Source organism: Labrus mixtus, chromosome 9 (genome assembly GCF_963584025.1).
Source record: "Labrus mixtus chromosome 9, fLabMix1.1, whole genome shotgun sequence".
Classification (NCBI taxonomy): domain Eukaryota; kingdom Metazoa; phylum Chordata; class Actinopteri; order Labriformes; family Labridae; genus Labrus; species Labrus mixtus.
In genome coordinates this window covers 12,501,879-12,525,528 of record NC_083620.1, presented here as the reverse complement: position 1 = coordinate 12,525,528, position 23,650 = coordinate 12,501,879, and the positions used below count along the sequence as shown (strand labels likewise).

The window sequence follows — 23,650 nt, the reverse complement described above, 5'->3', positions numbered from 1 at the left end:
AAAGTCTTTCTTTCTTCCTGTGTTTCTGGCAACATTATCAAGGCAGTTGTGTTACAAGCCCAGAACGATTCCTGTAGTGAATGGCAATGTTTGACACAGGGGAGCCGTATTTAAATAGTCAATTTGTTACCCTGAAGATGAATGAAATATGATAATGGAAATATTTCACTAGAATTTTGTCCAATGGGAAATTCAATGGGTTGCACAAAACATAAACAAGCTCCATTATTCATTGAAGGGTAAATGAGGGTAATATTTTACTATTGCTGTGATGCTTTTGAAACTGATTAAGCTAGTTCTTAATTTTTGATGACATTTTTCTTTCCCTGTGTTGCTCTTTGTTCCCCGTCTCTTTACAGAACCAGAAAGTGTTGACCTGGCTGAGAGCTTGCTAGAGGCTGCACAGAAGCACTGCGTCAGACTTGCATGTCAGAGGGGACAGCTGGCCAATCATCAGAACAGGGACAATGCAGAGTTGAAAAGAGAAGGGCATCAGCAAGCAAGCCTTTATACTAAGGAATCAGCTGGTCACTATGCCAGCAATCTGGCTGAGTCTGTTTTACAAGATGCCTTCATACGCCTCTCTCAAGAGGAAGCCTCCTTTGTCTCTGAGGCTGCTGTCAGTGTGTCCCTCTCCAACCACCCTTCCAACACCACAAGTCTCTCTAAGACCAAACAACCTTCCCAACAGCGCACCTGCTCTTTTGAACTCCCCAAGATTGTTATAGTTCAAAGCCCAGATAGTTCTGACGGGGCTGTGGAATGGCAAGAGAACCAGTTGTCGCATGTGCACGATCAGGGTATCACTGCCAAAGCCAGAGAGGTTCCAGAGAATGGGACACAGGCCCATATTTCTAACCACAATGGAGTGCACCCATCAAAATATGTGGAGGTGGCTTTGGCTTGTGCTGCCAGTGTCATTGGCACCATAACTACCCCACAGCTCACTGAAAAGCTAACCATGGAAGCAGCTTCAGAGGAAGACATAGAGGAGGACGTAGATGAGGAGGTGCAGGAACCAGACGAGAGAGCCGACTACTCCTTCTCCTCAGCAATGTGTGGCATGGCTCAGGTAGCTGGTGCAGTAGCAGCAGTGGAGTTGACAGAAGAGTCAGGGGGGCTCTGTGATTCTGATGCGGATTCTGTTGAAGTCTATACAGCATCCAGTGGTCTGATGTCTGCTGCAGAAGCCTCTACGGCCATCACGTTGCACTGCAGTGTGGCAGAAGGAACCAGCGTTGAAGTGTTTCGTGCAAATATTGCTGAAGTCTTACACAGGGAAGCAGCTGAGGTGCTGACTCAGTCGCAAGGTTACAGGAGTGTAGCCCAACTGCTGGAGGCCACCCATAACAAGATAGTAGATGGAATTACTTGTCCAAAAAAGTCCTACATGGATGAAAGGGAGGTAGATGACCTAATAAACGAGGTGGCAGACAGCCTTTTCAAGCATGCTTTAGAGAAAGCAAAAAAGAAAAAAGAACTCGAGGGGACTGGAAAAGATGCACCAAAACTCCAAGTTTTCCTGCAGGACAGTGTAAACAGTTTGCTTTTCGATATCCTTTGTCTGACACAGAAGAAAATCAGTCACATCTCTAAATGTGACCAGGGGTCATTTGAGGCACAAGAGGGTAGTACTTGTGCTAGGGAGCATGCTATCAGCAAAGAGAGCAAAGACCCCTTAAGTCAATTACAGTACCTAGTTGGCCGTAGCCAGTCCCCCAATAGAGACAGCAACAGCAGCGTTCTTCACGACACTGATAAGCTGAGCATGGTTCTGGGGCGTGAGGAGAAATGTATGCTTGAGGAAGATGATTTCATGGCATCTTCCTCCACAACAAACAGAAAAGATCAACAGCATCAGTCAACATGCAGACAAAGTATGTATAAATCCACCTCTTTGCCTAGCAGGGACTTCTCTGACCACAATCAGATCCAACAGAGCAGTGGTGCAAATAGGGAAACTTGGAGTGAAATCCCATCTCATAGCACAGAGAAGAGAGGAAGACTTGGAACAAGCAGTGACAGCAGACGGGCCTCACTCACACCCCAATCCTCCCTCAACTCTTGCAGTTCCCTGCTCTATTTTAGAATGGACTCAGAGTCCAGGACACCTATTACATGCTATGCCGATGATTTGGCTGCTACTGTGGTGTCTATGGCTACAGAATTAGCAGCAATCTGCCTGGAGAACTCGACAGGTAAACAACCCTGGTTCTGTGCTCTAAAAGGGGCATCTGCTGAAGGGCCAGAAGCCTACTTGTTACCTGCTTGCCGTTCGGTGCTCAGAAGAAAAGAAGGTCCAAGTGGCAATGCTTCCTCTAAGAAACATAGGGCACCTCGTCTCAGCGAGATCAAGAGGAAAACTGAGGAGCAACCTGAGCTGATGGAGCGGCTGGTGAACAGGGTGGTGGATGAATCAGTAAATCCAGAGGAACTACAGGATCCATTTGCACTCTTTGCCTCAGAAGTCACTGCCAGGATCATGAATTGCCCTGAGCTAAATGTGGTAGATACCTCCAAAACAGGCCAACCACGCAGCAGGTTGCAGTGTGAGAGGTGGAGTAGAGGGAAGGCATCTAGTTACGAGAGCATTCCAGAAGAAGATGCAGACCCCTCCGGCACATCCAACACTCTTGGCCTCGGCAATCGGTTAGGTCAGAACTTGAGCCGTGGTAGCTCAATCTCTAAGCAGTCCAGCTGTGAGAGTATCACAGATGAGTTCTCACGTTTCATGGTTAACCAGATGGAGAACGAGGGCAGGGGCTTTGACCTGCTGCTGGACTATTATGCAGGGAAAAATGCAAGCACTATTCTGTCTGCAGCCGTGCAACAGGCTGCATCAAAGAAAAATGGTCATCTTAATGTCCGCACCTCATCCTGTCTTTCCAAACAGTCCAGCACAGAGAGCATCACAGAGGAATTCTATAGGTTTATGCTTCGGGACATGGACAAGGAAAACAGGGAGTATGGGATTGCAAAGACAAAAGAATGGAGCAACAGCCTGTTCCCCCCTTCTGCTAGAACACCATTTTGTATAAGACAGTCCTCTGTACCAGACCGGCGTTCCTCAGACTCAAGACTAACTGTCAACTCACCCATTAAAGCCAATTCGTTTGATGGATTTGCCCGCAATGTGCATGGAGACACACTGAATATCTTCCCCACCAATTCGGTGTCGGCCACTGGACTTTGTAAGTCAGACTCCTGCCTCTATCAAAGGGGCAAGTCTGACCAGATTACTGACATGCTGATTCATGAAACCTGGTCAAGCTCTATTGAGTCGTTGATGAGAAAGAACAAGATCATTGTTGATCCAGAGGACAGTATTGACATGGAGGCAGCAGGCGACTGCCAGCCCCACGTGCAGCAGTTTGCCAATCGCCTTGCTGCAGACATTGTAGATATTGGTAAGTCTGCTCTGGGGGGACTGCAAGATGTAGCTGGGGGAACATGTGGGTCACTTCCACAGCCACATATGCCTGTTGGTGAGAGAAGAAGAGGGTTCAAACAATCCCATCTGGGTTGTGGGTGGAGTAGGACAAGCCAGGAGAAAACTGGTGCTGGAATAGGGTCCACCACCAGTGACAGCGGTGCACCACGCCTGAGGGGTCCCAGAGATGTGCCATTGATCCACATTGAGGGAGATCAGAGGGATGAGGATGCTCTTGTAAACTCTGAAAGGACAGGAGGGGGGCTGCAGGATACAGCCGAAGACACGTCAGCTATCAAGCGAGAGAGAGCTAAAGCCAACAGCAGCAGGTATTACACTGATTAAGGCCTTTCTACTGTATGTGATGGTTAGATCCCTCTTTTATGCATATGTTTTTTTAGATCCCAGCCACAGGTTTATCATACTGTATAAAAGAGTTACAGTGAAAAATTCCATTTATTAAAGGAAAATATTTAAATTTTTTGACACGCATGACCCACAAATGGCAATATACAAATTTATTTTTAATGTTTGATCAAAGAGTGTTGGCTCACAGTTGGCTCTATTTTAGCATTTATTTTTTAATGTTTGGCTATGTTTTTGCTAATAGCAAAAAAGTACCTTGTATGCAGAAATCTTTAGTTGGCTCCATATTTTATCTGTTGAGACGATTCAACTCACCTCAATTAGTGCAAGCTGCACTGACAAGTGGCTTACACACAAAAACCACAGGAAAGTTATATTTCATATAACACTGACACAACTAAGATATGAGTGTCATTATGCATGTAGTCCTTCTCATTGTTTATAGACTTGATAGGTCTTACAGCTGGGAAAATTATTGCCTGGAGAGGTTTTTTGCCATTTGGAACTTCTTGCTTCCATTTCGGAAGCCTATTTGTTAACAGATTAGAGCAGCCACACAGCCTGCCTGGATGGCATGGCTCAAACGAGGCTTTAGCAGCACAATATGCAGCTTACATATAGAAGTGTAAAAGATCAGTTGATGGTCAAATCAATATTATTTCAGCAACATTTTTTTTTTCATAGGGCCATTGTTGGGACCCATTATGTCTGACAACTGTAAGGCCTCTGGATTTGACGGCCTAGTTTTTGAGATTGTTCATATAGCAAGCTTAGTATTAAACTACTTCCTTTTCATGCGTTTCCATTATTTACAATCCAACTATAACGACTTAAGAAGTAATCATGAAGTTCGAGTTGAGAGAGACAACTAAGAGAAACAAATAATAATGCTTCTGAAACCTAAAATCGTTTTACCTGCCTTCTGGTTCTGCATTTCTATGCGGTAGATATGAATAGAGAGACTTCAACAGAGAACATGGTCTTAACCTTTATCTGAATTATTAAAAGGAAAACTCAATTTAGAGGATAGAGATGACAGTAGCAGCACCATGGAGAAGAGTTCAACTTGATGTCTGTCAGACACAACTGGAGGTAGAGGGTTTGTCCCAGGAATGACATGTCTTATTCAACAAAGATTGACATTTTAGTAAAACAAGGGCTTAGTAGGATCTACTACATTGTAAAGACTCAAAGAAATATGTGTGGCCTTTAAGGGGAAACAACCATGAGTAGACTCCCAGAAGACCTTTTAGCAGATATTTTAAGGGTAATGAAGACAGGAGCAGTTCATAGTGCGACTCAATGTGGATATAGATGAGCCAGCTGAAAATTCACAAGTGGAAAGATTCATTTGAAAGGGAGGTAAGAAGAACGAAGTGAAAATGTAATATCTGAATGTGGGAAACAGATGCATCTCGTTCTCAAAAAGTGTTTTGAAGAAATTTAGGTCCTCAAAATAAGACTTGTTCAAAAGAGAATCAGAGTAAAACAGCTGAAAAGCTCCAAAACCACAAGAGAGTCACTAGACACGCTTCCTTTAACCTTCTTTGAGCCCCTTGTGTAAGAGTGGAACTCAATCACAGGCCTAGTCAATAAAACATGATTTCCCTCTGGACTTGTCAAGGATGGCAGGCCTCAATCATCTGATTAAGACCTCATTTGATTAATTTCCTAAAAGAAATCACTGGTTGGATCCATTTCCCTTTAGGAATGCAGTTTGCTTGCAGTAAAGATATTGAAATGAACATGCTCTAATCAGCTTAATCTACAGCCAGTGATTTCTAAGGGAGGTAATGTATTGCAGAGAAGGCACTGCTGACGCCAAACAGTCGGTAAAACCATCTACTCCTCATCGTCCCTCCAAGTTATTCCACCTTTCAAAACAATACACCACAGAGGACTTTACACCAACTACAAGCTGGGTTTAAGTTTGAAGTTGTAATTTATGATTTAATTTGAAATATCTCAGCTGGTGCAACACCTACATTTTTAGTAGTACATAAACTCTTTCCTAAATTACAAATGATGTTCAGACTAGGCTACGTTTGAACTTGTGCCTAGCGGATGCCACCAAGTGCAGAGGAACATGATTGAACAAGTGGCCTACATAGCTGCGAAAAATGGCCTACATATAGCTGCAGACATTGTGAAGAACTAGTCAATGGTCATTCCCACCATTCTTGCGGTTTGCTCTCCCCAGCAGTGAAAGGGACAAGCCCGCTGTGGTGATGGCTGCAGTAGTGAAGAGGGACAAGCGTTCTATGAGTGCTAGCAGTGAAGAGAGCATGGGGAGCTGGTCCCATATAACCCCAGAAGATGACCCACATGAGGAGACCAGTAGTTTTATCCACCTGAGCGAGGGGTCAGTAACCATTGCTCCTTAATGCTGCTGCAAACGCTGCTACTCCCACCCTCACCCCACTCTCATTGGCCCATTGCTGCTGACACTTGTGCTCTCCAGTGCCAATGCCAATCCCCCCCCCCCCCACAGCTACAGTATCCACACCTGCTAAGGTGGTTAATGGCAGAGTGCTCTGTCCACAAAGGCCTCTCCATAGCTTGCATACAGGACCACACCATGCCTGCACCACACAACACACAACTACCTGCCTCCTTTAATTGTATAAAAGCTTCTAGGTTGAAACTTTAGCTATTCCATCCATCGCTTCATCAGTTTACCTCCAGCCAACTACTCCAACTGTTTTAAATTGACCAGCCCACCTTCAGTAATTACTCTGTGCTTTCTAGTTGAAATAGGCTAACAGCAGAAAGGGTCTTGTTTTGACTTTGCCTTAAAAAGTAATTACCAGAACATACCAATATAATAGAGCAAATTCTATAACACCACAGTACAGATTGTAAACTGAATATTAAAATGGGTTTATTTCTAAATGTACTGATTAGAGGTTATATTGGAAGCTGGAAGGTAATGATGTATGACACTTGTTTTAATATATTGCAGGGGTAGTTGTCTGCATCCCAACACAACACTTGCTGCTCTTTGCAACCTTTCCATCTACCTGCTTACTTTAACCTCACCTCATTCCCCTGTTATTGTGACACATGGGTATGGCTGCCAGCCCTGCCTGTCCACCCCCTGCCTAAACTACCTCTAATTCTGCTCATCTTCATACTCAGACAGGCTTGCTGCTGGACAAAAATCCTCAGCTCTCCCACCTTGAGCCGCTGATTCTGCTGCAGCTGCTATTTCTATGTTAATCACCAGCTAATGAACAACATGACCTGCATCGCTGCACCTGGTTATTGTTCCCTTCACACATCAGTGATCATGTCGAGCGTCTTGAGACAACATGTGGGTGACGCTGTCTCCTGTCTTTTGTTGGTTAACAGGAATGGAACCAGCAGCGCATCCAGCCTAGGCTTGGCCGACCTGGATGCCTTCTCTGACGTCCCCACTCAGAGCACAGTAATCAGGTACCTGTCACAGTCGCAGGGCTTGGCTGAAATTTTTCTCATTATTGTGTCACTCAACAGCAATTTTCTATACAAAAAAAGGCTGCAGAACATTGCTTTTTCTTAACTAGAGTGCAGCAATGAAGTGACTTGACTGCGAGAGGCTGCTGGACTAACAATCATGATGAGAGATTATAGCTAATTTTAGAAAATGTGCTGTCATTATAGCTCTGAAAATCATTTTCAGTTTGCTAAGAAAGTAAAGCGTCGTTTCCACCAAGTGGTCTTGTTCAGTTCGGTTCAGTATGGTACACATTTATTTGCGTTTCCACCCTCAAAAGTTGGGAATGGTACTAAAATAACCGATCCGTACCGGTTTTGCTGCCCTTCTGTTGGGGTCTCAAGTGTACTGATACGACTCTAAGTCTGTTGATTGGTGGAAAGAATCTTCACTTCCCATGCAACAGTGGTAATAAAGGGACAAGCACAAAACATGCCATGTTTAAATATCCCATGGATTTAAGGCGTTTTTTTGCGCCTAATGTCAGCGTGTAGCACCTCTTGGGATAAACAGCAACATGCCAAGTAGAAAGAACACAAATTGTTAGACGTCCTCCATTGTTGCCCTGTGTTAAAGGCTTTATATGCGATTTTTTGATCCAGCAGATGTCGCCCTTGAGCACCAGCATGAAACCAAAACAACTTGCGGTGTATTGTTGTGTTAGCATGCTAATACTAGCGATCTTTATTATGCTCGTATCTTCACACTGCATGTAAATTTACCCGAAATGACCGTGATCTAGAAACGCAGTTAAGCAGCGAGTATATTATTCTTCTTTTCTCTAGTCCCTCAATTAAACAACTTTTATTCGCGAGGGGATGAGTCAGCTGCCGTCCCGGCACTATAAACAAACTGAAAATATGACTCGGAAAATATCACAGACAGTGGGACTCGGGTGTTACACCAATTGTAGACAGTCATTACTCACAGAGTTATTTTCAGAGGATATACTTGATTTCTATTACATTTAAGTGTGAAAAATATAGCATATAAAGCCTTTAACTGTGGCAAGTTTTTCTTTTTCATTGAATTTATTGGCAGGCTACACTTCTTCGCACTGCTGTGAAGTCACACTAATACGTACCTGAAGGGGCTATTGCCATCCCGCCTACACCCTGTCTACCAAGCAAGGGTATGGTTGGGTATGGTTGGCTGTGGAAACACAAACAGGATCAGGGTTGCCGTACCAAACTGTACTGAACAAAACCAGACCGCTCGGTGGAAATGTGGCTTTAGTGCATCTCAAAATGTGGAACTGTTCCTTTAAGTGATAGTGTTTGTCACCTTTATTCAAAAATGTTTTTTCTTTTCCTCACAGCGATGAGACAGAGAAAGGCTATCTGGCAGGAACTACAGAGAACGCCATTGGTAAGTGTAGAAAGGCGTTGTCAAGTCATCCTCTTAATTATAAACATGTACCTCGTGTCACAAAGGCTCCTGGATGACCTGAAGTTTCTGGGTGTGTAGGATGAATCCCTCAAATGGATGTGCTTGAATGGAGACACATTTCCTCTGTAATACATATGGTCATCAATAATTAAATTGGGCCCATAGTTCCAGAAGAGTCCCAACACAAAGTTCATATTTGTTTTATGACTTAAAAGTCCATCAACGATTCAAAGTGCAACAGAGACATTTATATTTAATGAAGCTGAACATACTCCATCATACCACGGAAAGGTTTTGCTTGTATATAAAAGAATGAATTGCCTGCGGGGTGTTGTAGTTTTTACTAAGTGAGGATAACACCGTTACCCTTTAAGGTGTGTACTGTAGGGATGCTCTACTACTACAAAATGTTCCATCACCTTTGATTTTTTTTTTCTCCAGAGAGCAGTTCAGCAAGGACAGCAGGCAGCAGTGGGAACCGCAGGGTGCTGCTGGTGGTAAACTGTGACCTCGAGTCTGAGAGTGTACACTCTGAGCTAAGAGTGGCTCTGCAGTGGATTGCTGCCTCAGAGCTGGGCCTACCGGCGCTCTGCTTCAGAAAGTCCAGAGAAAAGAGAGTTGCAAAGGTGGGCATGGCATTAAAGTAGTGGAACTCACGTCTCTCTAGATACAGATTGTACAGTTTTCTTTGATTATGATAACCGTAAAGAATTTTAGCGATGCTTTGTCCGAAAAATAAATCCTCTGTTACTGTTATTTTATAATACACTTGTAAGCTGTATTATGTTGCCTGTACATAATAAAAATGTTACATTTATACTCTTTAAATTCCATCACTTAGAAAAGTGTTGAGGAAAATGATCATGCATTTATTGTTCTGTGTGTCTCCTTCAGTTCCAGAGGGTGGTCCATCTGATGTCGCAGAAGGCGTGGCGGATTGCAGACTTGTTTGGCGCTGTGGTTCAGTTCTGTGAGCTACACAAGAAAGAGGAGGAGGAGGGCCAGTCCCTGTCCAGCCTGTTCGATTGGCTTTTGGAGACCCTGTAGTGGGTGGACTAGTTTCTGCATAACACTGCAAACAAAAAACATGCTCACTCATTCACTCACACTACTTACTGTCATCCCTGTCCCGTCTCATCACATCAAGAGTCTCCAACAGCTCGCTAGAAGCCAGACACGAACAGCAGGATCTGTCTGTAGAAGTTGTGTCTATATTTTTTCTCTGTTCACCACCACAAATGGACAAGTCTCCCTTTAAGAAAAGTATGTTTTATGTTTCTAGACTCATCTCTCTAGAGACACAAACACACACACAGACACACACACAGACAGACACACACACACACACACACACACACACACACACACACACACACACACACACACACACACACACACACACACACACACACACACACAGCAAACTGTAGGTGTTCTGGTTGGACATTCCTGGTAGGAATAAACTAGCCTTCAAGAGTTTATAGTCAGCAGGTTTTAACTGCTTCAGATTATATACAAATATTTATATATATTTACAGATTCACACCACCAAATTATGTGAGTATTTATTTATTTATTCCTAATGAACACACATGACACAAAGTACCAATAGAGGATAGGAAAATCAGGTGAAATTCTCAAAATAGCTCAACGTGCTTGAACCTTTTGTATCAAAAACCATCTTGTGAAAGAGGCCTAGTGAAGATATGGAAGCCCAGGAAAGCTCTGTCACTTTCTTATGATAGCCACATAGAAGTGCACATGTGCTTAGAGTAAGCAACATGTCCACATCCTTGTATTCATTGGTCAAAATCTCACCTCTGTTGTGACATGGGATTGGGTTCTAACTAAGTGTGTTATCTTGTTAATGTTACTGGAGAACGGATTATTTGGATAGATGTCCTGTATATACTGAAGATTTTGGAACTGCTGCACCTTGGAGTAGTGGACTGCTCTCTTTAGTTTCGACTGTGTCAGGAATACAGAGTACGTTTTGTTCTGTCAGATTTGTATGTGAATTTGGTCTGTTTATTTCTCTACTTAGTGGTATTCTAGTGTTACATCAGCATTGAGGAAAAAAGCACACAATTCAACTGTATAAAACTCTGTCACAGTAGAACTGAATGTATTTATCTTTTGACATCAATAAATTTCTGTGATGTGAAATACAAGCAGTCATCATTCATAACACACAGCAGAAAGGCAACACTGCTTAGCGGCACATGTGTACACATCTGTATTCAACTGTATCGCCTACTTTCTTCCCAGAGAGAATGACAAGCGTTTGGTCTGTATAATATGACATTCATCACAATCAATGCATGCCATTATGTTACTGAATCATCTTTAGCTTTGTGGTAGTAGTAATAATCATGGTTGTGTTGCTTCAGAAGAAAATATCAGAAAAAGGAGGAAACCAAAAATCAGGTTATGTTTAAAGCAGAAAAATGGCTCAGGAAGATAGATCATACAGTAGGTGTATGTCTACAGATTGTTAAGAAATTAATATAAAACATGGGATTATGCTGCAGCATGTTTTGCTAACAGAAACAACATCCAGATGTTTACAGTTAAGAGTCTAGCAAAGGCTAGATTAAATTCAGTGCTGAATTAAGAACCTTTTAGCAAGTATATATTCAGGCCTTAATTTACGGAGCTTTAGAGAACTAGACTTTCTGTACAGCAAGGTGTTCAATGAGAAGTTTGAAAACTTCTAAATAGGATTCGAAAGATACTTTGTTTATTCATGCATGAAACTAGAGTCAGGGAGAATTAGCTGTAATGGTCCGACTTAGTTTAAGAAATCCAATCCAAGATATTTCCATCCAAACAGGAGAAAAGTTCAGATCTTACGTGTCGTTATGTCCTGTGATAATGTGGATGGAGGATTTTAGAGGTGCTGAACTTTGAGCTCAACGACGGTAGATTTGCTTTGTCCGACTGCTTTCAGTCTTTATGCAAAGCTAAACCAACTGCCTTCTGGTTAAAGCTCCAAGCTTTGCCACAAAGAATTAAGAGAACTGAAACAAGAGTACTTGAATAATGACCTGTACTTAAGATCACATTTATGAGCAAAGTTATCATGCTAATAATATATATTTTTTAAAAGCTAGGTTTACAGGTATTACCCAGTAGAAAGTTGGTAATCCATGGAACTAGTGCAGCTCCATACAGATCCAGGCACATGAGATACATGAGAGAGACATACTGTAAAATGTAATTTATCCACAAGGATTGGGAACAACCCTCTAACCTTTTACAGATGACGTTTACCAGACTTGCAGCTCAATGAGGCGGAGGGTTTTTCAATCAGTCATCCACAAGTCGAACAGATATACAGCAGGTCACACACGCGGAAACACAAATTGCTCTCTGTGTCGAGGCATTTAGAGGCAGGTTCCCTTTAAATGGTCGAGGGAAGGATCAGTACCAGATCCGGCATGTGTTATCCTTACTTCCTGCAGGAGAGCACAAACAAGAACAGGTGGCTGCACAGAAGGACACAGCTGCACGCTTTTCATGTGAAATGTGCAATTAAGATTCATGACGGCCAGAGAGGACCAACTTAATCACTGCTGAAGGCTACATCTGAACAGTGCATGGTTGTCTGTGTATGTGTGTGTGCAGTGAGTTGGGAGGGGCAGTGTATACCTGTAATGATAGTATCACCCTCATAGTTGAAGACACAGGAGAAGATCTCATCGGTGTGGCCGTCAAGGACTTGTAGGGAGCTCCCAGACTGAACATCCCACAGACGAGCTGTCTTGTCTGAGCTGGCAGTCAGGACCCTGCTGCCCTGTGGGCTGAAACAGATCTAGCAAGAGAGAGAGAGGCAGAGTCAGGAGAGTCGGTCTAATTCAGAGATGTGTGTGTGTGCGCGCACCTGGAGCGATGGAGTGAGTAAGAGAGAGTGCTGTATAAGAGATTATGCCAGTTGTGGTTGAAATGACGTTGGTAGAGGAGAAAACGGTGAGTTAACCACATCAGCAGCGTTATTTCACAGCGGTCATTCAACTTAATGCCTAAGGAGGATAAAGGCACCTGAAGCTTTTCCTGAAGAGTATTAAGAAAATCATGGCTGAAGCTGATTGTGTTAGATCCCTGGTTTATTGTTCCCTGAATGGTTTTGTGTCCACAGAGTGAAGTCGAGGAAGAGATGATTAAAAGAAGTTGGCTCTAAATGGCCATGAGAGTTAAGAATGCTTCTATTAAAACTCTAAATGTAGCACTGAGGAGGGAGCCTTGACAGGAAATGGAAACTGAAAAGAGGAGAAGCTGATGAACAAAACGACATTGGAAGCAAAAATAGAACAAAAAGTTGTTTTGATTGAGCTTTTTGTTAAAGTAAAGAAAATTGATGGATGAATTGTGCAATAATGTGTGGTTAGAGATGTGTTTTATTGTATTTTAAGTCAGTTCAGTGTCTTCTAGGTCGACATTGTATGCAACAAGGTTTTTTTTTATCTTTGCAATTTTGTTTGTAAAATCGTGTTTAAAAAATCTGAAAGGTCAAAAACAAGTTAAAAAGACTGCAAAGATTATCTTTATATTAAGTGGGTTAGATGCTCGATTTGACATTTAAGGAAGAATGTGCGACTTTTTGATCCAGTAGATGTCGCCCTTGAGCACCAGCATTAAACCAAAACAAAATGCTGTTTGGGACACCTCCGCTATTCTGAATCCTCCGCTCTCCTCCCGCGGCACACCTCCAACCCTTTTCCACGCGCGTTCACAAAAAGGAGAAATGAATTAGAATACACCATAATTAAGCACAAGCGGCTGACAAAATTGTCTTTTGCTCGAGCTGCAATTGCCTTGGTCTGCATTGTTGTGTTAGCAGGCTAATGTTAGCACACTCTAGTTAACTCACACACTTATTCTGAAACAGCTTTTATACCCAAGGCCGCCCAGTCCATGTAAACATGATGTAAAAACAGCTCCGACAACAGTACAGCTGGCAGGCTCCGGCTTGTCACTCATTGTAGACAGTCATGACTCAGAGAGACATTTGAAGAGGATATACTTGATTTATTCTATATTAATGTGTACAGTCTTCCTTTAAGGTTACATTTTGTGGATCAAAAATAACCTTTTGTCATGACCCATGCCAGAATTTTATTAGCATACAGAGCAGAGATACCCATGACAAAAAGCTCTGTCCTTGTTTAGCAGCATAAAGGGAGAGAAAGAGCTGTAATTTCTGTAATTTTAGTAAGAGATTAACACAATCCTCTGGAATGATTCTCCATGTAGTCTCTTTTTATTACTATTAGACGGTCTAGTCTCAGAGAGCAGAGGTTCTGTCCCTGCTACAAATGAACCCTCTGGGTCATTAAACACACATTCATGAAGAAACCTGGGACATGGTAAATGGGTCAGATGAATCCCATTAATGTAAAATGTTAATGCAGGATGAATCAAAAACACACATTTATACCAAAGTATTAGCTTTCTTGACTTACCCAATGCCAGATAATGTGACATTGGGTAAAAAGATATAGGAAGCTTGATTTCACTGAATGGCATGTTGGTGAAACCTTTAGTACTCTTGAACATTGAGATATAATTAGTCAGATCAACAGAAGCATTAACGCAGTCGTTGGTCCGCCTGAAGCATCTAATCTGTCCTCTGCAGAAACCAGGTTATCTCTTGTGAACAGGAGTACAGTAGTAACGGCAATAACCTACTTCCGGGAACTGGAAAGGAGAAATGCTGCATCCACTACCTTGTTTAGTAATATAAATGAATAAAATAGAATTTATTTTTGCTCTGCATGTTAATATAGAAGATGGCTGGAAGTAAAGGCGTTGACCTTTTCTTTTCCTTTCCATTTATGTCTTTTAAATAAAGTAGTTTATGGAGTAGAACCTGACTGATTAATCATCCAGCCAATAATATCAACCAATTTTAATGTATCAAGTGACTATCGGTATAGGCTAATTTTATTACTAGATTTCTTCACCAGTCAAACAGCATTTCCTTTAAATTTCTCTAGCAGTTCTTCTTCACCAGCAGAGTGTTCTATATGGATTACAACAAGCATCATCACTCTCCAGAGTGACAAGCGGTGATGCATGTACATTACATTTTGCAGAACATGGCAAAATACCAATATTGAGTCAATTTCCCTACCTTGGATATCTCTCCGTCATGGCCCACTAGGCTGACGAGACACTGATGTGTGGCTGCACTGAACACTCGCGCTGTACCTGTTAAAGACAGGGACAGGCAGGGTTGTAAGCAGTGCACTTTTGAAACGAGCATTTACAAGTACGAAATGTACTTTATTGATCTACTGAAAATGAGCAATAATAGTAATAAGTCTCACCATCGGCAGAGGCAGTAGCAATGAGCTGGCCACTTAAATCAAAACACACATCTAGCACTTCTTCTTTGTGTTCAACGAGAGTGGTGACACACTTCCCACTGACTGCCTCCCACAACTGCCAACACATGCACATAACAAAAAAACAGTCACTGATTGTATTATATGGAAACACAGGCAGGGGAAAAGGAAGCAGAAAACAGACATACATGTAAACTAACACATAATCAGTCCCATGAGATAGGCTTTCCTGTAGATGATCATCATAGCGTTATAAATCTCCCCCGGAAGAATGCAGTGAGGTGGTTAATTCCTGAGATGACTCATCTTGGCATGCTTAAGGAATTAGGAATTCATTTTTCTACTTGAAATGATGGAGTCCTAAGAGACAGGAGGTAGAGAGTGATGGAGAGTTAGGAGATGGAGGAGGATGAATGTGAATGACAACCGCCACCGCAATGGTTTAAAAGGCTGAATGAAAGAAAAAAACAATGGGTGGTAAAAAACTGATGTCTAAAAAGAGATGTTGCGCAAAAAAATGCATTTCAAACTCACCCACACACAATTTAAAATGTAAAGTCTTTCAGCTAATATGGTTCACCTTGCAGGTTTTGTCCATGGAGCCTGTGACTATGAGGGTGCAATCCCAGTTGAATTGAACATTGCTGATTTCCCCCCTGTGACCAATCAGAGTGTGGACACGTCTGAGAAAAAAACAAAAGAAGGAAATTACTCAGTTCTGCACTTTTGACCACAAAATCAATGGATGCGTTGTATTAAGTGTAAATTATAAAAGATGAAACATATTAATGGAGACATTCCAATTACAATAATGTGTTTTTTACCTTCCGGAAGCAACATCCCATATAGACACAGTATGGTCAAAGGAGCCAGTGACAATTTGATTTCCAACTGTGTTAAAACAGAGAGAGATGACCTCTGCAGTGTGACCCTGGATGAAATCAAAAAGATAGAATTATACTTCTCTTTCTCATTTCTCTCCCCCTCCCCCCTCTCTCTGTCTTTTCTTCTCTCTCTATGATCCTGTATGGATGAAACCACACGTCAAAAACTCAGCCAGCAAATCAACTCATCACACCACGGACGTACTTTCAGTCTGCACATCAAAGAGAGCGCACCACTCAGAATGGGAAATCAGTGCCTTATAAAACAGTTACAGTTAAACCTCTCATCAGATATTGGGGTGGATAGGTTGTCCCAAAAGACCTCATTTAGGGAACTACTTATTTAGGAATTGAATAAAAAAGTCAATCAAAGCATTTTAATGACTGGATGTGAGTTCTGATGAATAAATCAGGACTAAGAGAACTTTTGAAAATAAAGTAAGTGAAGATAAAATAACTCACACATAGAGCGGCCACCTCCTCTCCAGTCTCGACATCCCACAGCTTGGCAGTACAATCCATGCTGCCTGTGGCCACCAGGGTACTCTGGGGGCTGAACGCCAGGCACACCTACACAATACAAAAGTTTTACACTCATTAAAGCTTGATTCTGCAATAAAGCCACAAATAACAATAAGGAAACACTGTTAACAAATTAATTAAAGTGCTCATTTGGCACTGGGCTCAACTGAAGGCACTTCATCCTAGAGAGGAATATATGTGAAGAAATATACAGTAGCCATACAATGCAACAGTTGACAACAGTAACTACATTACTACTACTGAAGAAAGGTTGTCAAACATACTATTTCAGCCATGTGTCCGCGGAAGGTATGGAAACATATGCCCGTCTCAGCGCACCACAGTTTGCACGTCTTGTCAAAAGAGCCGGTAGCAATCTTGTCCCTAAATTTGGATATGGTACAGCAAATAAAATGTCAATCTACTCGTCAAATAGAGCAACCATCTCAAATGCAATTGAAGATTTGCTGAACCCACTAATTACCCATAGGGGTTGTTGAATGCAATGGCATACACCACATTTTTATGACCCTCTAGCGTGTGCAGCTCTGTGCCTGAGGCTGTGTCCCAAACTCGACACGTCCTGTCATAGCTCCCAGTTATAAACCTGTAGAGAGTCAGAAAGAGACCAGTAAAGAACAACACAACAAGCATAAATACATAACTTTTCCTGAAATCAATATGGCCAAACTTTTGTGTCTTTCTTCACCCACCTGGAGCCCGATTTATCAAAGGCAACATTCGTCAGTGGAAGGACGTGTGCCTTAAGCTCCTGCAAAAGATAAGGAAGACATGAAAATACAACCTCAACTAAAGTGTAGTCACTGACTTTATTTATCTATAGATATTAATTTTAATAACAGTATATTTCCTAGCCTGCTAGTGGTGGAAATATTTTCTCTCCTTGTGCAAAACAACAGAGTCTCTGACAAGTTTTAGACAACAGTAGAAAACAGACAAATTCTCAAACCAGATTAGCTGATCTCTCACCCTGTATGTCTTGTATAATTATTAACACACTTTGTTAGTGAAGTATATCATTAACTTAACATGCTATTAAACTGTATGCATGTTGTTTTAATTCTAAGTAACCTAGTCAATACTGCTCTCTAGTGCCTCTTTGTAGCATTGGCTACTTTCACCACTCAACCTTCTGACTTTCTACAGACATAATTTACTTTCACAAAGAGCAAGAGTTATGCTACTCTTTGACTGCTGTTATAATCGGGTTTTAAAAACTTCATTCAGAAAGCAAAGTTGTTTTTCTTGTTTTGTTTAGTCTGATGAATTCAGAAAGACACAACACAACAGCTTTCTTAACAAACAATGCAACTGATTTTACAACATTCCACTACAAAGCAAGCACTGGAATAGAAAACAAAAGAATGTTTGTATTTGTTCATTTTGTTAAATGTAGAAGTCATGTCACAGTGCCGATGTGTGAATGCAACTACTAATGTAGTTATGAGTTCAGTGTCTGACCTTGAAGAAACAGAACCTGTGGTTCTTCTGGCCTTGTTTCTGCTGCAGTCGAAGGATCAGCTGTTTGACCTGATCAGCCCGGGACTCTGTAACAAGAGGCTCTGACTGCCTGATTTCCTCCACCAACTCATCTGGATTTGTTCTATGTGATGGAAAAAATGCTATTTTATAAATATTCAATCTGAGGAAATGACAAAATTACATGCAAAATAAAACAACTTTTTTATTTGTAGTAAATCTTATAGTAAATTTACTCTTTAATTTTCACATTTATGTGCATATAAATGACAGATGTGTTATATAGACTACAGAAGAATAAGCTATAAATCCACTCAGGTTTTAAACCTGAAATTTGCTTTGAGCGTAAGTCAGTAAATTGACTTTATTGTCAACAAGATCACTTTGGTGTGTTTGACAAAATCATAAACAACTTTGTTATTTTATTAAAATGTAAAGCATCAATAAAATAATATATAAATACGACTGATGTTTCAACATAAAAATAAACTTAAAGTTCTATGCAAAAACATCTTACATCTAGGCTACATGTCAAATGGTAAATAGAGGCTGAGTAGTCCCTCACTCACTGTACAAGCTTAAAAGAAGGTAATGTGGTAGATGAAAAGCATCATCACCCAGAGGTTAAACATGATATTACACAGTTATCAGCCAGCCACGCTGTTAGCTCACGTCATGAACCGTACAGGATAAAACGCACTTACTCTGGAGTCAAATCAAAAAGGTCGATAGATTTCGACCGCAAATATCCCCTCTTCTCATACTCCAAGATTATACCTGAAGGTTAGAGACACGAATAAAAACAAGTCCAGTCAACTTACGCCCGGAATGAGCTCAACAGTTAAATACCAGGCAGGCTAAGTCAACTTAATTCGTGGTTTGAAACTAAAACAGTGCAGCAGGAATGTTCGGGCAAAGCTGCTGTTTGGAAAATTCAGTTAATACAAAATAACGTGACAAAGGAGTCAAACATTGAAGTTGTATTACCTGGTGGATAATATCTTAGATAGAACCGCTTGAGTTTCATTTTGTAATCTGTTGTATCTACTCAGACCACTTAACCTCACTTATCAACAAACCGTTGCCGTGACGACAGATGTCACCGCGTGCACTTAGTACGCATGCGTATTATGAGCATAAAACCCAAACAAGTCAATGGCCGAGCACCATTGCCCAATATAGTTTTTATTTTACATCACTTTCCCATAAACTTCTAAGGTCAGTACAAACCAGTCTATGGTACAAACTCCATTTAAACTCGTGTCCCAGATGCAAATGGTGAATTTTTAAAAACTATTTTTGGACTTTACTGTTCCATCTGTACCTTTTTTGTAGATATTTAGTAACTTTTTCAAACAGTTAGATAATTATTTAATCACTTCCAAATAACCCTACCTTTGATATCATTTCCTTAATGCTACACTGGGCAAGTCATAAATTCCCAGGCTGAATTTGCTGTGTCTTCCTATAAATATATAATTATATGATTATCCTATGCAATTAGCCTACAAGTTGTATTTCTCTGTGTTAACCTGTCATCTGTTTTGATTGATTTTATCTAGACTTGTTCAAATCTTGAAGGCCTACCGATAGCAAAATCTGAAGAAAGTGTTGTTTGATCCTCTCAGCAATCCTTTTATTTCCTAACCGCTCAAAGTCTATGGCTCATAAACTGTGACTAGGGCATGTGTAGATCATAAAGATAAAGTGTGTATTTTCTAGCTACTGATGAATGCCTAACACTCCTATTGGTGCTTCAGAAATATAGGCAAGAGAGTTAGACTTTCAACTAAGTCCAAGTCGTTTAGGTAGATCACCTGGAAATTGAAACCAAAGAGGCTCTATGTGAAATTCTGAAGAAGAGAAAAAACATGGGATTTTTGGCAAAGTTTAAGTCCTCCAGCTGGGCTTATCCCACTGCAGTCCTGTCACTATATGGGTTTTTTGCCAACTGCAGAGTAGCCGAGCCCTTCCTTACACCATACCTGATTGGACCAAACAAGAACATCTCTGGAGAAGTGGTAAGGATGGCGGACACACACACCCTGTAATGTAAAACTGATGTGAACAGATATTCTAAAGCATGTGTACATCCCTTTGTCTGTTTTTACCTTGCACTAAACTTACACCAACAATGTACTACACTAAAACAGTGGTCGGCATGTGTTCTCTGGTGTTTTTTGTTTCTACAGGTCACAAACTACCTGTTCCCTATCTGGACGTACTCCTACCTTGCCTTCCTTTTCCCCGTCTTCCTCCTGACTGACTTCCTGAGGCATAAGCCCCTCATTATGGTTCAAGGGTTCTTTCTAGTCACCAACTACGTCCTGCTCTGCTTTGCCCCGGGTCTGCCTGCTATGATCTTCCTTCAGGTCATCAAAGACAATTAATGATTTTTTAAAAAAACATTTCACTAATAATTTTCCTCTAATAAATATAACACTGGTAGGTATGAGCAATATTACTGTAAGTATTCTTGGAGCAAAGAGAACTCTTAAAACATAGATTGCATTATGTTTTGTGTAACTGGAACAAGGTGCATTTTACGATTCTTTAAAAACTTTTCTATCCCATCAACAGGTCAACTATGCTGTAGTGACTTCCACAGAAGTGGCCTACTTTTCCTATATTTACAGTGTGATTCCAGTTGAAAATTACCAAAGAGCCACTGGATACCTGCGCAGTGCCATGCTGGCTGGATATACAATCGGGGCCAGCCTGGGACAAATGCTCATATCCCTAGCAGGTAAGGTTTCCCTCCTATGATTAAATCTAAATGGATTAAAAAGATTGCCTCAGTATTTTGCCTTGTTATGTCGTCAAAACCAAGATATAACCAGAAAATATTTATTGCTTGGCCTGCATACATAACAAAATTGACCACAAAAAAAAAGAAAACATTTTGAAAGTACTGAATTTACGCTGATGAAGCACAAACTGTAATCCATAGAAGTGGACTACTTCTACATCAATGCCATCACTCTGGGGATTGTAAGCGTGGCTTTTCTCGTCTCCTTCTGGTTGCCCATGCCGCAGAGGAGCCTGTTCTTCAAAGGGAAAAAGGATGCAGCTGAGGGCTCGCAGTCCCAGCGGGAGGGGCAGCTGGGAGCCTACAGGCCTGAGGAACCAGTGACGGATGTGGATGAAGTTGGCTTGGGGAAAGAGAAGATGGAGCATAATGGCAGCGCTGGCTGGTGTAGCAGGGAAAATGTGGCCACTGCAGGCCATCTACTTTGGCAGAGCTTCAGGGAGTCTTATTCTTCCAGGCATTGTCTTTTTCTGTTGTGTACCACAGCTTCATTTATTTTACTGCAGCAAATTAAAAAAATAGATGACGTTTCAAAATGGTGTTTTCTATAGTATTTTTTTTTTTTTTTTAATCTATTGAGTTGTATTCATGTTTATAATGTTTAAATAATGACTTTCATACAGGCACTTAATCTACTGGTCCCTGTGGTGGGCTCTGGCCACATCAGGTTACGTGCAGATTTTCAACTACATCCAGCTTATGTGGAACCATATAGAACCCTCTACTACATCATCAGTGTACAACGGGGGCGTGGAGGCGGTTTGCTCTCTTGTGGGTAAGACAAGTTGTTGGGTGTGTGAGTGTGTATCTGAGTCTGTAATATAGAAAACCCTACAGAGCGAGAGAATGAATAAAATAAAGGTAAAAGCCAAAAATATATGTACAACCCATATTTTAAGATGTAAGAAAAGAAAAGAATAGGTGATGAATTTTAACCTAACAACATGTCTTCGGACTGTGGGAGGAAGCCGGAGTACAACCCATGCATGCACAGGGAGAACATGCAAACTCTATACAGAGAGGCCCTGTCCATAAGGATTCAAACCAGGAACCTCCTTGCTGTGAGGATACAGCGCTAACTACTGCGCCACTGTGCAGCCCAGGCATTATCCTATAAAAGTAAATTAATACAGGAGATAATGTACACAGAAGAACCTCCAATGAAATAGGGAAAGTTGTTTTTTGGGTACTGTTACCTCACTGAAGTGACCAAAAGTGTATATAATCCATAATTTTCATTACATTATGATTCAGTATCAGTAGTTTCAAATTAAACGGGCTGGCAGAAGTCTGATGACACATTTATAAAGCTCACAATAAAGAAAGAAAATATGCTCTGCTTGCTTTTATGGGATGCTTGATTAGATGGAAAATGTGTATGGATTTTGTAAGGAGTAACAGAACCAGTGCCCGCTGGCTTACACTCAAACTGGCTCGGCATGTGGAGAAGAAGAGTAATTACTTCAATTAAGGAGATAGAGTTAGGAGGTAATGGATTCTGTGATTATTGCTGATGGTTGATTCCAAGAGTCAGGCGGAAGTTGTTCGTCAACATAAAAGGCAGGTGGCGGTGAGGCCAGGAAAGACATCTGTGTGCATAAGGCTACAGCTCAAACCCTTATATCATCAGTCAGGGGGAAAAACATGTTGTTCTTGGCTGCATTGAGTGAATAACAACAAAAGTGCATAATGGAGGGGTTATCCTATCTTTGTCTTCCATGGGCAGGGGCTGCAGCTGCCTTCTCCGTGGGACACATCAAAGTACCATGGGCTGTGTGGGGAGAGCTGGCGTTGGGATTGTTCTCAGCCATAGGGACGTGTGCTGTGTTTCTGATGGCCCTCACCAGCAGCATCTGGGCATCCTATGGTGGTTATGTCATATTCAAGTCCTGCTACATGCTTCTCATTACCATCACAACGTAAGTCCCCTTTACATCAACATCCATCCAAAATGAGATTCTGCACGGTTATTGCTTCTTCTTTTTTTTGTAAGTCATCTCTGTTGATGGAGGGACAGCAGATCACAAATGTTTTTTTTTTTTTATTGTAATGTTGCTGTCATGTTACAAACATACAAAACTCTAAGTTAATAGTTGCAGTGATACAAATTCAAAAAGAGAAAGTACACAATAAAGAACCTACTGTAGGAACGTTTTGCATGAAAAGAAAACCAAATAATTTACTACCCCATCGATAGTAAATTATCGTAGTTGATTGATATTTTATCCTGATAAGCTTCTTTTGAATTGCTTATAAGTGTCGAGCATAGATCTCACTGAATGTTTAAGTAAATTCTGCTTTTAGATTTCAGATTGCCTCCAACCTCTCCATGGAGTGCTACGCTTTGACATTCGGGATCAACACCTTTGTAGCCCTGTCGCTGCAAACCATCATTACAGGCATATTTGTGGATGAAGCTGCACTGGGACTCGATATTGTGACACAGGTATGTGGTTCACAGTACTATCTGAGTGTTTCAGTATCATTTTAACAACAGAACAAAGGTGTTTGAGGTACAGCTTTTTGAGCTCCCTCTGAATCTGCTTTCCGTCTGATAACCTCCACTGAAACATGAGGACAGGGTGACCCCTGGTGGCTATCCACAGACTTGTCTGGTGAAGATTGAGCTCCAGCATGATTGAGATTTCATTGCAGAGTATGACTAATGGCTTTCTCTGCAGTTCATCATCTACGGCAGTTACTATGCTGCTATCTCGGTCCTCTTTCTGATTCGAGGGACCTACACGGCCTGTGTAAGTCGATGCGGTCCTGACCTCTCTGAAACCAAGGAGCTAGAGTCCAATGTGGAGGTGATCTCTGCTGAACGTCTCTGAACAAAGTCAACTAACTAAATGAACAGCTGATGGTTCCTTTTGTCTATGGAGAATAAAATAATCCTACATCAACATTAATGTTCTCTATCAGGTG

General features: G+C 41.4%; 3 protein-coding genes across 4 annotated transcripts in view; 2 read left to right on the top strand and 1 right to left on the bottom strand.

Annotated features, from left to right (window-relative positions):
* Positions 1–10,021, top strand: part of sphkap (SPHK1 interactor, AKAP domain containing) — a 30,363-nt gene extending 20,342 nt beyond the window's left edge. The window contains exons 7-12 of the mRNA XM_061046290.1: positions 360–3,759; positions 5,997–6,158; positions 7,148–7,231; positions 8,590–8,639; positions 9,102–9,286; positions 9,555–10,021. Coding sequence (XP_060902273.1) covers positions 360–3,759; positions 5,997–6,158; positions 7,148–7,231; positions 8,590–8,639; positions 9,102–9,286; positions 9,555–9,707 — 4,034 coding nt within the window. The 3' untranslated portion in view covers positions 9,708–10,021. The remainder of the gene's footprint in view (positions 1–359; positions 3,760–5,996; positions 6,159–7,147; positions 7,232–8,589; positions 8,640–9,101; positions 9,287–9,554) is intronic.
* A 1,844-nt stretch (positions 10,022–11,865) lies between these two features.
* Positions 11,866–19,199, bottom strand: daw1 (dynein assembly factor with WDR repeat domains 1). The gene is made up of 13 exons (XM_061046301.1): positions 18,901–19,199; positions 18,618–18,690; positions 17,896–18,037; positions 17,127–17,185; positions 16,898–17,020; positions 16,698–16,797; positions 16,354–16,461; positions 15,832–15,938; positions 15,588–15,690; positions 14,990–15,104; positions 14,794–14,870; positions 12,312–12,474; positions 11,866–12,118 (listed from the first exon to the last, which is right to left on the bottom strand). Exons 1-13 carry the CDS (start codon positions 18,938–18,940, stop codon positions 12,084–12,086), a joined length of 1,245 nt encoding a protein of 414 aa, XP_060902284.1. The 5' UTR covers positions 18,941–19,199; the 3' UTR covers positions 11,866–12,083.
* Positions 19,200–19,624: 425 nt separating this feature from the next.
* slc19a3b (solute carrier family 19 member 3b) lies at positions 19,625–23,630 on the top strand. Of its 2 annotated transcripts, none has more exons than XM_061046298.1 (8): positions 19,625–19,934; positions 20,106–20,285; positions 20,494–20,659; positions 20,864–21,194; positions 21,346–21,497; positions 22,449–22,641; positions 23,027–23,168; positions 23,404–23,630. In XM_061046298.1, the coding sequence occupies exons 1-8, from the start codon at positions 19,785–19,787 to the stop codon at positions 23,554–23,556; spliced, it is 1,467 nt and encodes a 488-aa protein (XP_060902281.1). In that variant the 5' UTR covers positions 19,625–19,784; the 3' UTR covers positions 23,557–23,630. The 2 variants fall into 2 exon arrangements, with proteins under 2 accessions (XP_060902281.1, XP_060902282.1); XM_061046299.1 differs by having other exon boundaries at positions 19,627–19,934; positions 20,864–21,179.
* Positions 23,631–23,650: the final 20 nt, after the last annotated feature.